The sequence below is a fragment of the Cervus canadensis genome, chromosome 33 (genome assembly GCF_019320065.1).
Source record: "Cervus canadensis isolate Bull #8, Minnesota chromosome 33, ASM1932006v1, whole genome shotgun sequence".
Classification (NCBI taxonomy): domain Eukaryota; kingdom Metazoa; phylum Chordata; class Mammalia; order Artiodactyla; family Cervidae; genus Cervus; species Cervus canadensis.
In genome coordinates this window covers 8,109,458-8,126,697 of record NC_057418.1, presented here as the reverse complement: position 1 = coordinate 8,126,697, position 17,240 = coordinate 8,109,458, and the positions used below count along the sequence as shown (strand labels likewise).

The following is a 17,240-nucleotide window of genomic DNA, read 5'->3' as shown; positions in this document are numbered from 1 at the left end:
TCAAATTGGATGTGGCTAGCTGAGTCTAGAGGGTTTCAGTCCTTGAGTCTCACCCTGTCTAATGTCAGCACTGTTTGTTTAGAATGCAAATTAAATTTCTGAGCTGGGACAAACCAGGAGAGAGACAGCCCCTGAATTTGCTGTGGGAGGAGTGAGTAAAATACTCTCAAAAAATATATTAAAGATGCAAATTAGGGTAATAAAAATGTTGCCATTTTTATCAGTTATTAAATGTTGTTATTTAATCTGATGCTTCAGGACACTGGAATTTATGGAGTTATAGGACTCCATGGAATAAGAAAAAGCTGAAGGAAGTGAAGTTAAGTTGGAGAAAGACAAGCACCGCTTATATGTGGAATCTACAAAAATGGTGCAAATGACACAAATGACTTATTTACAAAGCAGAGATAGACTCAGACATAGAAAACAAACTTATGGTGATCCAAGGGAAAGACAGGGAAGTGTAAATTGGTAGTATGAGATTAAAATACAGCATACATACTACTATATATAAAATTGATAACCAACAAGGACCTACTGTATGTCACTAAGAACTATACTCAATATCTTATAATAACCTGTAATAGAAAAATATATAGAAGAGAATACACATACAGACTCAGTGACTGAGCAACAAGCAGCGATATATATACATATTCGTATGTGTGTGAGTGTGTGTGTGTTAGTCACGCAGTCCGACTCTTTGCGACCCCATGGACTGTAGCCTGCCCGGATCCTCTGTCCTTGGAATCCTCCAGGCAAGAATACTGGAGTGGGTAGCTATTCCCATCTCCAGGGGACCTTCCCAACCAAGGGAAGAGATCAAACTTGGGTCTCTGCATTGCAGGTAGGTTCTTTATTATCTAAGCCACCAGGGAAGCCCAGATATACATACACACACACACACACACACACACACACACACACACACACTGTATTTCAGTAATTTTTTTAACTGAAGGAAGTAGTATTAAGTTCTCAATCTGGTTTGGTGGCTGATTTCTTTTTAAATGCAATAAACTCGTGGTGGTCATTTTATTTTCTACTTGAATGACAGTAATAAAATGATGGTCAATTTTGGTATTTAGTTTTCTGAATGAGGTTTTGTTGATTGGATCATTTGATAAAGCCCTGAACTTGTGAGATCAAAGTTTCATGTCCTGAAATTCATCTGAGCTCGTTTATCTTTACTGCCCCACACTGAACCCCAACATAATTGTACTGCTTGTCATCACAAGGAGGACCAGATGGAAGAGCGTGACTAGGGTAGAATGTAGTTGATGCTCAAGAAATAGTTGTAGAATGAATGCTGGTTAAAATTACAGCCTCAAATGTTACATTTGGCAGCAGTTATCAATAAATGTCATCCCTTTTAGCTACATTTGGTTCTTCCATATTGTAGAGTATGTCTGAGGATGAAGCAATAGGAGTGTGGAAGATACTAAAAATAGTCATTCCATGGGTAGCCAATGAGTCATTCCCTGACACTTAAAGTGCAATAAATGTCACCATCTGTGGGACATTCAAGAACCAGCCCCCTACACACGCACACATACAGAGGGGGTCCAGGTCTAGGGGGCACCCCACCCCAGACTACGCTATGTGACATAGCTAGCCAGCCTACACCTCCCCAGCACGCAGACCTGAGAAAACCACAGCCCTTTCGAAATTGTCTTCCTGGAGCCCAGCAACCTCATTCTTCCTCCCTCTTTTTGGTGGAGAACATGAAAGAAAAAGGTTTTATATATCCACTGAGGCAATAGAGAACCTAGAAGGGACCACAAAAGGCTAGATCCAGCCTATAGATAAGTTTTTGTTTCATAGAGAGTTTTTAAAAATTAGAAAATTTTTCAAAAATATATGGTTATGCAACTTCTATAAAATGTCAGACAACCTGACACCCCCAGACTAATGTTTCTGTGGGTGATAATTCACTGGGGCTGAGTAGCAGCAACCTTTTTCACAGGGCCCCATTCACCTCAGTTCCTGACATGTTCATTCATTTCCTTAGCCCACCTGGCCCCTAACAGGTTTTAAGTTTTTGACTTGGTCTAAACATTGGTGGTGAGGTGGGACATCTATAACAGTGAGAGAAATCTGAAAAATATCAATTCATTGATCAACGTGATTGTAGCAACGGTTCGTTGAGTGTTTGCACTCATAGCTTCTCTCTTCTTCAACTTCCCATAGCAACAAGCAAATAATTGCACAAAACTTCTCATGGGTCTGGAAATATTTCAAAATTCATATAATAACTCATTTCAATCTTCTCATAAACTTTCTGAGGCAAGTATATTTTTAGCTCTATTTTTAGATGAGAAAACTATGGGGCGGAAGTTAAGTAACTTTCTCAATGTCACGTTGCTAGAACACAGTGCAGAGTGAAGAACAAAACCCAAGCAGTCTGACATCAGAGTCTTTGTTTTAGTCATAATATGCTTCCATGCCCTGCATCCATTCAGTTAAAAATTCTGTTCTTCAAAACATCTCCTCATATCTATGAAATAGGCTTTCCCGATGGCTCAGAGATGAAGCATTCACCTGCAGTGCAGGAGACCTGGGTCCAATCCTTGGGTTGGAAAGATCCCCTGGAGAAGGGAATGGCAACCCACTCTAGTATTCTTGCTGGAGAGTCCCATGGACAGAAGAGCCTAGCGGGTCCATGGGGTCAAAAACTGTTGGACACAACTGAGCCGCTAAGACTTCTTACTTCTCCTTATGAAGTGCCTAACCCAGTGTCTGGCAGTTAAAAAGCCTTCACAATCTAGTGTTGTAGATGCTACTAGAATATTTCATTTAGCATCCTTTTTGTAAAGGCATAACCAGGTCCAACTTAAACTCCTGCCTCCAGCCTGCATGTGACTTCTTTCTCATCTTCCCCTTGTGTTTCTCCATCTGGCAACAAGGACAGAGTGCCAGAAGCCACAGAAAAAGTAGGTCTCAGCCCCCAAGAAGAGAAACTGTACTTGATGACTTGTGTGCAAGGTGGAAGAAGCATATTACTCTTATACGAATACCTATGAGCATATGTTATGTAATATAATACAAAATTGGCATGTATTTTTCAAAAGATAAAACGTGACTTAAAGAAAATCTTTACTTGCAGGTGATTGCTTTGAGTTAATATCCTCAGACCCCTTTAAAAACTAGGTCCATAGTCCTGTGAAAGGATTGTCCAGCTCCTGACAGAACACTCCAAATGCTTTCTGCCTTCTGTGCTCTGAATGCGCCTTTGCAGCCCCCGGTTTCAATGACATCTTCCTCTCTGAATGTTTTCAGGTAACGGCAGCATCAGCAGCCATATCTTGCAGTGTGCCAAGAACCCTGCTGAACAACTCACATATATCTCTCAATTATTCTAAGAACTCAAAGAGATAGGTACCACTGTTGTCTCATCTTTAAAAACCAGAAACAAGCTTGGAAGGCTTAAATCATGTGTTTCAAATCTCATAGCAAGGAAATGATGAAGACATTCAAACCCTGGCATTCTGACTCTTAGCCATTAGACCCCACTGACTCTAGTACAACAACCCATTGTCTCATTATTCCTCTGCGGTTGATTTAAATATTGGAAAAGACCCTGATGCTGAGAAAGATTGAAAGCAAGAAGAGAAGGGGACAACAGAAGATGAGATGGTTGGATGGCATCACTGACTCAATGGACATGAGTTTGAGTAAGCTCTGGGAGATGGTGATGGACAAGGAAGCCTGGCGTGCTGCAGCCCATGGGGTCACAAAGAGTTGGACGTGACTGAGTGACTGAACTCAATTGAACTGATTTAAATATGCATATTGAACCAATGAGATAAAGAGGTGAAACTCATTGTCCTTTATTTAGACCATATTTCCTTCCTCATCCAAATAGTATTGATATCTATCTAGTAGACTACATAAATATAGTTTAGCATATAGACACTTAAAATTAGAGAGCTCTTATTTTCCTTAAGATTTCATGTCTGTGCATTTACCTAGAATGCCTGGCAATAAAACAAATTTATATTACATTTTAAAGCTTTTCAATGGGCCATTTTAATATAAAAATAGCACACACAGGGTAAAAATAAGAGTATTCCACTGAAAGTACACTTTAAGCCCTTTAAGAAAAGTTAAATATTGGTATTTTGTTCCGCCAAAGCTGAGAAGGGAATAAAGGCAGAACTCTCCAGTAAAACCCTATATTAAAAATTAAAAATAGAAACATAAAATGATAGGCTAGATAAGGAGTTTGTATTTTTAAAATATAAATAAATAAACAGGAGAATTTTAAAAGAATATACTGGTCTTTCCCCACTCCATTCAACAGCTTCTGTTCAAATGTCAAGCCTGTATGTCAGTGACAAGATAGTGTAGAAGGAAAGGCCAAATCCAAGGAGAAACATGGTCACTAAAATGTTTAACCATTTATAATAGATGACCTTTCACAGTCCAAGTGATTTTGATTGCACATAACTTCCCCAAATAGCTAGCTTCTCTTCACAATGTGCTATTATATTTTGAACTAAACATTAATTTCCCCATCCCATCTAAAAAAATCTAACCTTCCATTCAAATTCTTATAGATCTCTTGACTTTAGGAACTTGGAGAAAGTTTCATGAACACCTTATGACGCAAACCCAATTAAATTCTCAGTCACTTACCAGATCCTGTTTGTCTGAGCTTATCTCTTTTGATTAAGAAGGTTACTTATAGGGAGAGGTTGTTTGACTGATTTTGTAATCAGTAAAAAAAAAAAGAAAGAAAAGAAAGAAAGAAAAAGAATAGTCAATAAAAGGAGGAGCTACCACTCTTCATGCAAATTTTATTAAAGAGGATGTTATAAAGAATATGGATTGGCAGCCAAAGACTGGATCTAGGGAAAAATGAGTCAGAGCCTAAAGAAATGTGATTGATATTTAGTCTTGAACCCTGTGCCTAAGGAATGATTGAATCATCAACAAATACTTGCTGTCCTATTGCTTGATGGATACATTTTACTATATTTTTTATTCTCTCTTTAAAAAAAATTTTTTTTTTAATTTGTTTGACTGCACCAGGTCTTAGTTGTGACACATGGGATCTTTAGTTGCAGCTTGTGGTATCTAGTTCCCTGACCAGGGATCAAACCCAGGCCTCCCTGAATTAGGAGCATGGTGTCTTAGCCACTAGGGCATAGTGTCTTAGCCATTGGACCACCAAGGAAGTGCCTCTCTTCTCTTTTGTATAGATTTCATATATGCCTGTGATTGGCTAGATTCAAATGGGAAAGTCACTAACTGTAATTAACTTTGGGCAAGTCAGTCTCTCTCTGGGCCTCCATATTATCATCTATACATGAAGGGTTTGACTGAAAGATCTCTAGGATCCTTTGCAGCTATATGTTACACTCTACAATTCTAGGAACTGGCTGTGATCAAATACTATTCTTTGTAAATGTCCAAACATCAAGCATTGCACCTAAAATCTATGAGGTATATAGTCAGAGATGAATATCATTTTGCTATGCTCACAAATGCTATCTCTGCTCCACAAAGCCTGAGAGCTCAGCTGAAAAATCTCAAACAGCTGAGATGATTCAAACACTTCAGGGCTGGAATTATCTGAAACATTATCTCATAGGTCTGGTTCCTGGGCTGGGTTGACTTGAAAGCTGGACTTAGTTGAGGCCATCAACCAGAGAACCTACTCCTGGCCTCTTCATGCAGCTGGAGGCTCCTCACAACACTGTGGTCTTTAGGCCACAAACTTCTTACACGGTGGCCCAGGACTCCAAGTCAGACAGTTGTAATGAACAAAATAAAACAATTTGACCTTTTACGACCTAAGCTCAGAAGTCACATAACAACATTTTCACTGTGTTATATTGATTGAAGACACAAGCCCAATCAGATTCAAAGCAAGGGGTCATCAACCAGATCCACCTTGTCAATGAGAGCAAATTGAAGAATTAGCAGCCATGTTTTAAAATTGTCATAGGCAGATATAAACATATAGATATAGAAATATGTACACATATGTGTATATCTCCTTTAATTTTCACAACCAATCAATTAGGTAGTATTATGTCTATTTTTAGCTTGCCTGGAGTCACATAACCAGTAAGTTTCAGAGGCAGAATTCCAGTCCATCTGTACAAAGCAATGCTAATTCTACTAAACCATATTAACTGGAGGAAAGACCCCATTCATTTCAATGCTTATTATTGCCATTCTAATAGTTTTGAGTTGATGTTATATACATGGTGTCTGATTTCCCTTGAAAACAAAATAAGCCAAATTAGATGAAATTGTGTTCAATTTAAATAAGCATAATTTACAAAACAGATAAATCCCAGTTAAACTCTGAGAGAGTTTCAAATTGGAGCCAATCCCATTCAGGGATCAATTCACCCTAAGGCACAGCAATTTCTAGGATCCTAAGATATGAGGCTCCTGGTTCTTTGTCTCTGCTGGGGCCACTCCCACCATTGGACCTATCTACCCCGATCACTCACCCTTTTGATTTGAATTATCTGAGAAATTGATTCAATTTTTCACTGCATGGGCCTCTTAGAGATAAAGCCAAAGATCGTGCCTGTAAAATGGAGAAAACATAACTCTGTTAGAGGCTGCTAATTTCCCTCTAGCATCTTCTCAATCAATACCAATCCCAGTAGCCTATTGCATCACATACAGAGCATGGCGAGATGACTGACAAGAGCAACCCTCCAAGCCAGTGTTCATATGTGCTCTCCATAGAGAAATAGTTAATGAACATCTTTTGGACAAATCAAATTGAAAATATAACTTCTGACCTCATTTTTAGGAGTCATATTGAACTTGATCTTAAAGGTTGAATGTTGAGAGAAAAAGGAGAGACATTGCTAAAAATATTCCCCCACTGCCCAAAATTGCATCTAATAATAAGGCTATAAAATCCATTACCATCTAGAGTTCTAGTTCATTTCTCAAAGTCATTCAGAAGGCAATCTAATTCACAGAAGATAATGACCTTTGTAGAATGCTCTCCTGACCTGCTCTATTCATTCCCACTGAGTGGATACACGTGCGTGCACACAGGAGTCTGAATTTGTGTGTTCTCCAGGTTTCCATCAATGAGACTTGTACAATGGCAAACTCTTGCTGCCTGTTGAAAGCATCCTGACTCAGGAAATAAGGATGGTCAAGTCTAAAGGGAGTTAAAAGGAATATATCTTCTTTAAAATAAACAAGCTTTGCAGGTTCTAAATCCCTTGTATGATTTAAGTGAGGGAACAGAAATAGATGCATAAATGTGAAATCTGGCAGAGCTGCAAATTCACTGTTTATGTTGAATGAATTATCACTAATATTCAAATGAGCAATTACTAACAAATTGATTTGTCCCCTTGGGCTACATGTTGTCACATTGTTACAAGAAAGAGCCAATTTTTTAATACCTTCATGTCAGAAAAGGCTATGTCATAAATATGTTTGATATCTTTATTATGTGGAAACAATGAGAGAAAAAACAAAGGAAAAGAGGTCAATGTGTGTGTGGGTTCCTGTGTGGGGGAGCAGGCCCAGGTTAAAAGCAAATAACAGAGAAATGTAGGGAGGTGTCTTGAATTTTTAATCAGTTGCTACAGGGTCTCTTGAACTAAGGAACTAAATTTTGCAATTCTATCAAAAAATCTTTCAGGTAATAGAGATAAATAAAAGTCCAATTTATTTGGTGATCTGGCTAAAACCACACCATGAAAAAAAAATGTCAAGTGCCTTAAATGTGAATTAAATATTATCATTAGGTAAGATTTGCTAAGACAAATACGGGTCTTTTTTATTAGATTGTTCCTTTTCTTATAATGACTAGCATATATTTGACATTTAATAGATAGTCAAATCAGATAACATTGAAAATATATTTGCCAATTAGATCTTTTTGCTAGTTAGACTGAAAACCAACTGTAAGGATGTAGTACTTTTAGCCTTACTTAGTCTCTTATCTACAAAAGGGATGCCATAGTTACCGGCATCTTTTCTGCAAAGTTCCATGAACCCATTCTGGTATCGATTCTTCTTATGTACATAATTCTTTCTCTCAAAAAAAAAATCATGAACTGATATTCAAGGCTTGATTTTTATTTTGTAACTTATCCTTTGCTACATGCATGAATTAAATGAAAACTAATTTGGTGAAACCAAAGAATTTTAATTAAAAGAAAGATTCTTTCCTACATACAAAAATAAATCCATAATTCCCAGTGGGCTCTCCTAACTCCTAATTGCCTACGTACCACTGTGGCTGGAGTTTTAAGCAAACGATCCAATCATCTGGGTCAAATAGGAATGTAAAACATTTCTCATCATGTGGTCTATTTGTGTCCTTTTCTCCTTAGGGACATTTGTCAATAGATGGATCTTTTGTTGTTTATCTTTTATGTTTTCCAGGTTGCTTTGTGGAAAAAAAAAAAAAAAAAGAATTCACATTCCATTTAGCAACTAAGCGTACGACACAAAGACAATTTGATCTTTGGAAGGTGAACTTTCTAAAAAGTACTACAGCACTATACCCCTCTTACTTCAGTAAAACCAAAAATGTAGAGTTAGGTATTATTTTACAAGGCCTTTTTATTAATACTATTATTTGATACTTTTGCTGCAACATGGATGGACTTAGAAATTAACATATTAAGTAAAGTAAGTCAGAAAGACAGATATCATATGATATCAATTTTATGTGAAATCTAAAAGAAAATGATGGAAATGTACTTATACACAAAATAGAAACAGACTCACAGACATAAAAAACGAACTTAGGGTTACCCAAGGAGCAACCAGGAGATGGATAAATGAGGAGTTTGGAATTAGAATATACATGCTTTTATATGTAATGGATAACCCACAAAGACTTACTGTACAGCACAGGGAACTATATTCAGTATCTTGCAATAACCTATAATGGAACAGAATATGAAAGAGAATATGCATATATATGTATAGCTGAATCACTTTGCTGTTCTCCTGAAACTAACATAACATTGTAAATCAACTATCAATGAGATTTATTTTTTGCATTGATACTGACAATTGCCTTATGAGGTAGACGGAATGCATTTTGTTATTATTTTATAGATGAGGAAACTGAGGTTCAGTGAGTTGAAGGGACTTATTCAAGGTCATCGGAGAAGGCAATGGCACCCCACTCCAGTACTCTTGCCTGGAAAACCCCATGGACAGAGGAGCCTGGTGAGCTACAGTCCATGGGGTCTCGAAGAGTTGGACACGACTGAGCGACTTCACTTTCACTCTTCACTTTCATACATTGGAGAAGGAAATGGCAACCCATTCCAGTGTTCTTGCCTGGAGAATCCCAGGGATGGGGGAACCTGGTGGGCTGCTGTCCATGGGGTCACATAGAGTCGGACACTACTGAAGCGACTTAGCAGCAGCATTCAAGGTCATACAATTAGGGAAGGGAGATTAGTAATCAGATCTTCCAAATCAACATAGCCTCTCTCCATGTCTTTTATATATTGGTAGTCAGTCCTACCTATTTGCTTCATTTTATTCTTTGTGTTATAGTCTAAACATTATACTTGAGAGGAAAAATAAATATATTCCACAAAGCAAATAGAGGATTAAGAGATTCTTTTTAACGTGAGAGTTTTTTAATAAAAAAGATGTGTCATCCCAGGGTCTCAATGTCATTGACTCTAAAAGTACTGGAAAGAATTAAGGATTATTGGGTCTAATTAGAGCTCAGCACATTAATAATGATGGGAGTTTACTTTATGGTTTAAGAATTTCAAAAATATTTAACAATTCTTACTAACAGCCTGGTGCCAGAGTCACTGATGTTAGCTTTACACAGTGTCTTTGTTTTTTTCAATTCATTTAAAAAACATTCATTGAGTGCCTAGCATGGTCCAGGCACTATAACTGTATGCTGAAGCTACAGAAATGAATGAGCATGTTCAATGAAAAAAAAAAAGTAAGAAAATAAATGAATTAAATTGAAACAAGTTTAATATGTAAGCAGGATATTATAAGAGTCCAGGAGTTATTTTCTGTTCTACCATAAGAGGTAGTCTATGGTCCTTTGTAGATACTAATGAGCTTGGCAAAGGAGAAATTTATAAAGAGTAGTTACTCTGAGCCTACCGGCAGGCAGTTTTATTTATGAAGAGAGAAGTAAGAGATGAGAGATGCTTGCTTTTCCCTGAGAAGCCAACACAGTACAGTTAAACACATTGATCTATTATTACAGTGATCAAAATATCATCTCAAATAATAGGCTACCTGATCCGGTCAGAACCCCTGCCCTTTGCTTTTCCTTCTGACCAACCTCTACTTATTCTTTAAAGTTCTGAACTAACTTTGAGGACAACTTCCCAGGCCTTCCTCTCCAAACCACTCAGCCACCCCTCCGAACCAAGGTGAAGTTAACACTTGTACATATGGAATCATATATAATATGTATATTCTTATTACATAACATATAAAGGCAGAAAGAGAAGACGGCAACAGAGGATATGTTGGATATGGAGGATATATCCAAATGGCTGGATGGCATTACTGGTGCAATGGACAGGAACTTGGGCAAACTTTGGGAGATGGTGAGGGACAGGGAGGCCTGGTGTGCTGCAGTCCATGGGGTCACAAAGGGCCAGCCATGACTTGGTGATTGAAAAACAACAGCATATATTACATAATATATGTCAATTATAACATACAGCAATATATCATTCTTTCCACAATATGTGTTTCTTCAGCAGGCTGTGACTTCCTTAGGAACATGAACTATTGATATTCGCATTCACGGGACCTACCACAGGATCTAACACGGGCTCAGTGGCAGAGTAGCAGCTCCAGGGGGTGGCATATAGTGGTGAGGAGGGATAGGATTTAGCTTTATCCTCACCTCTTCCTCTCTGGTTTCTATTAACCTTCCTTTCTTCACTCCAAATAAGTGTACAGTGCACTTAAAACCAGTATGTGTCGTGTATCAGTGTGGAATCAAGGCAAGGTCCCTAGTTCCCACTTCCAACAGGATGCTTAGAGAGGTCTTCTTTTGCATATCACTCAAATTCAATTAATATCTCTTAAATACTTTTAAGGAAGGGGCAGTATGAGAAGCAGGAAAGAATTTGAATGGCCATGATTTATTTTAATCAGATTTATTGAACTGTAATTTACATAGAGTAAAATTTTCCTCCTTCATATATAAAGTCTGATAAATTTTGACAAATGCATAATCATATAATCCACCCCATCATCATGATAAAGGATATTTCTACCTGCCTTAAAAATTCTCTTTGGGGAGTTCCCTGGTTGCTTAGCGGTTAGGATTTTGTGCTTTCACTGCCGTGGCCTGGGTTTAGTCCCTGGTGGGGGAACTGAGGTCCTACAAACCGCCTGATGGGGACAAAAAAATAATTCTCTTCAAATTACCAGAATTTTAATGAACTCTAGAAGAACCACAGCAAGCTATATGTGCTGGAGTTTAAACAATATATACTTCTTGCATCTCGGACAACTTAACCTATCTCTCTAAAATAAAGCATGTATTTTTCTTCAGTTATAATACCATCATGTGGTCATGCTACCTTTTCTTTTGGAAATTTCAAGGCATTTAGCTAACAAGATTTCATTATTATTCCCTGCCAACCCTGGCCCAGCTCTAAAGATGTATATTTCAATTCAATGAAATCAGTGCATCTCTTTCCCAGTTAACCTTGCTGCAGACCGTCTTATAAATATGTTAACAATGTTAGGCATATCGCTTTTAATGAGCTGGCCATTCATTTTATTAAGTAGACATTGTGCCTTTCCCTCATTTATTAACTATATTCCTTTGTGGTGACATTGAAAAGGCTCTACATCCTGGGGACACTTGCTCCATTTGGATATAATAGATACACGGAATGACGCAGCAAACAAGTGAATGACTAAGTTAATAAATGAGTGAATGAACGAGTGAGTGACTGCCTCCATTTCATGGATGAGGCACCTTCTAAGAGGCACCGTGAGGTCAGTCGACTGGCAGAAAGCCACACACTGATGTCGTAGCAGTGCCCAATTGGATGCCAAGATTGTTTGCTTTCTCCATTTAGCTATCAACTTTGTTAAAAAAAATCCCCATAAAATATCGACAGGAAAAAGTAAACATGGAAAAATTGGCCACACACAAACCACATGGCTCTTCAGAATGAATTGAATGTGCAAAGAATAACATGAGTGAAAAATGAGGAAGGGTAGATTTTCACTTGACGGGAAAAAAAAAAACCTTTCTCCTCTTATGCATTTTGAGTCCTCCTTTCTGTTAAATGAATTCAGTGACACTTTTTGGTAATGCCCTTTGTATTTTTTGCATAAGCCACTTTGGATATATGCCCATTGTGTGCTTTTTTAAACAGATTCCTTTAGTGGAAAACACACACACACACACTAATGTTCACAGTTGCCTATTATCTCATGACAAGTAGGAAGAGGACACTAGCAAGGTTCTACATAATGAGAGATCATCCATTGTTACACTTTATTTTTCTCCACATTTGGACAGATCGGGAATACATTTGATTAAATTTCCATTGAGAACCGTCCCCTCCCCGCCCCCAGGAATATGTATCAACAGAATTTCGATGAGCGCAAAATTAAAACATTCTGCATGTTATAAGAAAGTCTGATTTAAAGGATCCTAACAAAAAGAAAGGGGCGGAGGGGGGGGGAGCTATTAAAGTAAACCTCCCGAAGGGAGCCAACAGCTTTTCAGAGCATCCTGCGCTGATGCCTACCCTCCATCCGCGCTGCTCAGATATTCATGAATCGCTGTCTTCCAGCACTGCTTTCCCTCTCCCTCTGCTTTTCTGGCGCGGCTCTCCCGCCCCCCTCCCCCTCCCTTTCCTCTGGCTTCGGCTCTTTCTTACTCCTTCTCTCAGCTGCTTAACTACAGCTCCCGCTGGAACTTGCACAATCAAAAACAGCTCTCCTCTCCGGCAGCCTCCACAAGCGCATCACCTGGAGCAGAGCGACTCTCTCAGTGCACACGCCGCAGAGCCGCCAGGTAGCTGGGGGCGCGCAGGGGGTGCCCTTCCCCTGCTGGGCAGCAGCCAGAGCCTCTCCTCGGAATCCGGGGCATCCTGGGGTCCTGTTGCGGTGATGCCTGCCTTTCGGAGCCGTGATGGAAAGAGAAGAGCCACTGTCGGTGGAAACTGAGAGAGGGGAGAGGTTGCTGCAGTAGCCGGTGCTGCAGAATGTGTGAGTGAAAACCTGAGCCGCGCTGGATTCTCCATCCCGCTCCGTCTTCGTCAACTATTCCAGGAGGCAAGTCGGGAACCAGATGCACTGACCAGGTGGGGGCCACCCTGGATCTGTTAACCGTGAACTCCCCACTGTGGAAAATGGTAAACAAAGACATGAATGGATTCCCAGTCAAGAAATGCTCAGCCTTCCAATTTTTTAAGAAGCGGGTAAGGACAGGTTTTGTTTGCTTCTTTTGTTTTCTGCTCTTGTCTGAAATGCCTTTGATTGCTTGCCGGAGGTAAGCCCGAGTTTCGGTGGCAAAGCCCGGAATGGAAGTCCTGTGTGTCTGGTGGCAGTGGTCCCGCTGGGAAATAGACCTGACTTGATGCAGATTTGAGGGTGGGGGCGCCTAGGCAGAGTTGCTTTGGGAGGAGGGGGTTGGGCTGAGATGTCCTAAGGATGGTTTAGAGCCGGGAAAGGGAATTTCCCAACCAAAGCCACAAGATTACAAGCAGTTTCAAAGAGAATTGGCCTGGGCACAGTTACTGGCTAGTTGATTTGGTTGGGGACTAATTCCGTGGCGCGCTCTGGCTCTCTCTTATCTTTGAAGGCTTCAACTTTTCCCACACCTTTCATTCACTCAGTCTCAAGTGCAGCTTTATCATCTTCCTGCCTCAGAAGCAGCAGCTTCTAGCTTCCCAGATCCATCCAGCCAATAACTTGCTGAGTCTCTATCTATGGTAAAAATAGCAAAGGACGAGAATGACCTTTCAGAGAACTGATGGAGTCCAGCATTTTAAATCCTCTATTTCAAGTTGCCTCAGTTTTACTTGGTACAACCGTCTTTCTTTTCACGGGCAGTGTGAATTCAAGTGATAATATGGGGTTATGCTGCGGTATACTTTTATTTCTTAAATTCTTGTTCTTGTATTCAGGACGTTAATGTTCACCGCTTGTAAATGAGCAAAGAAAAGGGAGGGGGTTTTCCTTGTGTTTCACAATAAACTCAGTTCATTGTAATGGTCCCACTGGTGGTCGGCATAAATCTGCAAATTTACACATAAGTGGGAGGTAAGAAATGAATGATTGTTAAGCAACTGATGACTGACATTCCTCCAGCCCCCAGCTGCCCTGGTCTATTTGATACCCTAGGGCAATTCCATCAAAATGATTCTCTTCATTCATTCTCAGTTCCTTCATTCAGGTCTTTCAAGTGCTGCTCCGGAAACACTGCCCTTCACTTAAATCACCACCAAAACACAGTGAACTGGGCTGGACTACGTCCTGCACCAAATGGGCAAGCTGGGAAGGCAGGGCTGGGAACAGCATGTCAGTCCAGGCCAGAGGGCTAACACAGTTTCCCACACACCTGTGACTGAATTCCCATCAGTAGAGCAAAACCTCCCCTAAAGTCCATGGGTCAAAACATATTCATTAAAACCAAAGCAAAACCCACATTGTCCTGGCTTCTGCTCCAGAGGCCTCAGCGACTGGCAAGGAGGTCTCCCGCTGGAGGAAACTCAAGTTGAATTGGAGCAAGGCAATGCTACTTCTCAGAGTCCACTGTGTTTCTTCATTTTCCCTGTAGCCAAGATATTTCTTTCCAAGGAAAGGGCACTTTGTAAAAAAACAATTTCCAACACAGTAAACAAATGTTTTGATAATAAACAAACAACGCCAGAGCTCATAACTCAGTAGTTAAAACTCTTTACTCTCATTTAATTAATTAATTTGGTGGTACTGAAGGGACAGTGATGGTGATTTTTTTTTTTGGTTGGTTGACTTTTGGCTTGTGTTTATTTATTTACTTTAATACTTCTCAATCAGATATATTTAATCAACTGAGTAACTGTCAGGTAGATTTTAAGTTTTCTCTTCTTTGCTATCAAAATGTGCTATAATAACTGTTAATTTACTATCTAGTTTCTTTTTTGCTTAAAAGCAGAATTTAACGGTAGCCTTCAGTTGTTGCTTCTGTAGACCTTGCATTTTGCAAAGAACTAGCCAGGGTACTGATGTCTAACCTGAGTGCTTGCAGAGAGAAAGAACTTGAAACCAAGGTATGTAGGAGACCTAAGAGACATGGGTTCTATCCCTCGGTCAGGAAGATCTCCTGGAGGAGAGCCTGGCAACCCCTTCCAGTATTCTTGCCTGGAGAATCCCATGGACAGAGGAACCTGGTGGGCTACAGTCCACAGGGTCCCAAAGAGTCAGACATGACTGAAGCGATTTAGCACACATGCATCCAGCCCGGCAGCTTCATCTGCCTTTGAACCTGGGTCTATCATTTTCTGGAGATAGTATCAGAAACCTCCCCTCTTGTCCTTACTCTTCAAGGACAAAACAGCAGAATATGCCTTTGTGTCAAGTCATGGAGGGCCCTAAGGGATAAAGTCTTTGATTCTTGTCCATACATTATCTTTTCTGAAAGTTCATTTCAGTTTGTACCATGACTTTGCTTTAGGTTTTGCTTTTTGATTCCTTTGTTTGTTTGGGGCCTTTAATTACACAGCTGATATGTAAATAAATGTGTAAAACATTAAGATAATACCCAGGTAAATCCCTCTGCCTCTCTTATCCGGAGGTAAATGTTGGCATCTATCTTTCCCAGATCTTCTCTATGCATCTTTATGCACATTTGTATACTAGAATGCCTTTGTTCTCAGCTAAGAATAATACATTTTTCTTATATTCTATTGTTGAAGTTCCACAGATTTCTGCATATTTTATTTTTAACCTACTTAGACAGCCTTACAAAATGAACCTTTGTCCAATGCCCACATTAAACCATGAATAGATCTTGGAAAAAACCCATAGATTTTTTAGGGCTTACTAAAAACATGGAGGTTTGGACCCAAATTTTGATGGCAGAAAGCTTAACTAGTGCTTCCTACACCTCTGAGACATTTCATAAGAAGCCTAAGAAGGTCGCCAAAAGGGAAGGCAGAATGATCCACCCTGTGATTCATTTAGGACAGTAAGTGTGGCACCATTTATTGAGAGCTTGCTATGTTCTAGAAGTTATGGGTCAAGTGTTTTATATGTATTAGCTCATGAAATCCTCAGAGTCATCCTGTGAAGTAAGAAAACATTAAATGTGCAAAGCACGGCTTAAGAGAGATTAAACGACCAGCCCAATATCACTTAACTAAAAAGTAGCAGAACCAAAATTTAAATTTTCTTTGACCCAAAGCCCATATTCTTAATCCACACTTTCTATTTTTGAATCACACTCCCACCCCCTTTTTTCTTCCATAACAGAATCTTTTTTCTCCCCAAGTAAAATCTTTATGCCATTATGCAATTTATAAAACCTATGAAGGGGACTAGTCCTCAGCTGGCTCTCTCGAAGCTTCTTTCCAACCCTCAGTCATGACTGAGGCAGCTCTGGGGAACCCAGCCTCAAGGAACACAATCTGAAGAAAGGCAGTCCTGGTGCTAGTTCTCCCAAATCCTTTGGATTTATGCTTCCCACCACCGTGTCTTTAAAGCTCAACTAAATCAGCTTAATTTCATTTAGTTGAGAATAGCTAAGCTAAACTAGGTAAGAATTCTACTTTCATTCTGTATGTGTTAATGGTAAGTTAACATTAGATGCCTATGGATTATTCTTTATTCTTAGAATCTCTGAAAAATTCATTTAAGATAAATGGGAAAATGTCCTTATCAGTTTTATTGTCACAATCTAAGAGCTTTAAAAGGTATAGCGTTTGCTAAAGATAATCCATTTTCATGGATTTAAAGATTTGTTCATGGTTCAGATTCTTGCATGGACTGTAGCCTGCCAGGCTCCTCTGTCTATGGAATTTTCCAGATATGAATACTGGAGTGGGTAGCCATTCCCTTCTTTAGGGGATCTTCCCAACCCAGAGATTGAACCTGGGTCTCCCACATTGCAAACAGATACTTTACCATCTGAGCCACCAGGAAGGCCAGCATTATGACTCAGAAAACACCAAAAATGATATTATCTTCAACTTGATAATCCATTTTGAAAATTCCTTAGGTATGTAAATCAGTTCAGTTCAGTCGCTCAGTCATGTCCGACTCTTTGCGACCCC

At 39.4% G+C, this 17,240-nt stretch overlaps 1 protein-coding gene and 1 long non-coding RNA gene across 2 annotated transcripts in view; one reads left to right on the top strand and one right to left on the bottom strand.

The window, feature by feature from the left end:
- LOC122434061 overlaps positions 1–17,240 on the bottom strand; it is a 76,249-nt gene that overhangs the window by 49,212 nt on the left and 9,797 nt on the right. The window contains exon 2 of the long non-coding RNA XR_006267232.1: positions 6,471–6,550. This is a non-coding gene — a long non-coding RNA (uncharacterized LOC122434061). The remainder of the gene's footprint in view (positions 1–6,470; positions 6,551–17,240) is intronic.
- Positions 12,696–17,240, top strand: part of SGK1 (serum/glucocorticoid regulated kinase 1) — a 111,136-nt gene continuing 106,591 nt past the window's right edge. The window contains exon 1 of the mRNA XM_043457223.1: positions 12,696–13,406. Coding sequence (XP_043313158.1) covers positions 13,338–13,406 — 69 coding nt within the window. The 5' untranslated portion in view covers positions 12,696–13,337. The remainder of the gene's footprint in view (positions 13,407–17,240) is intronic.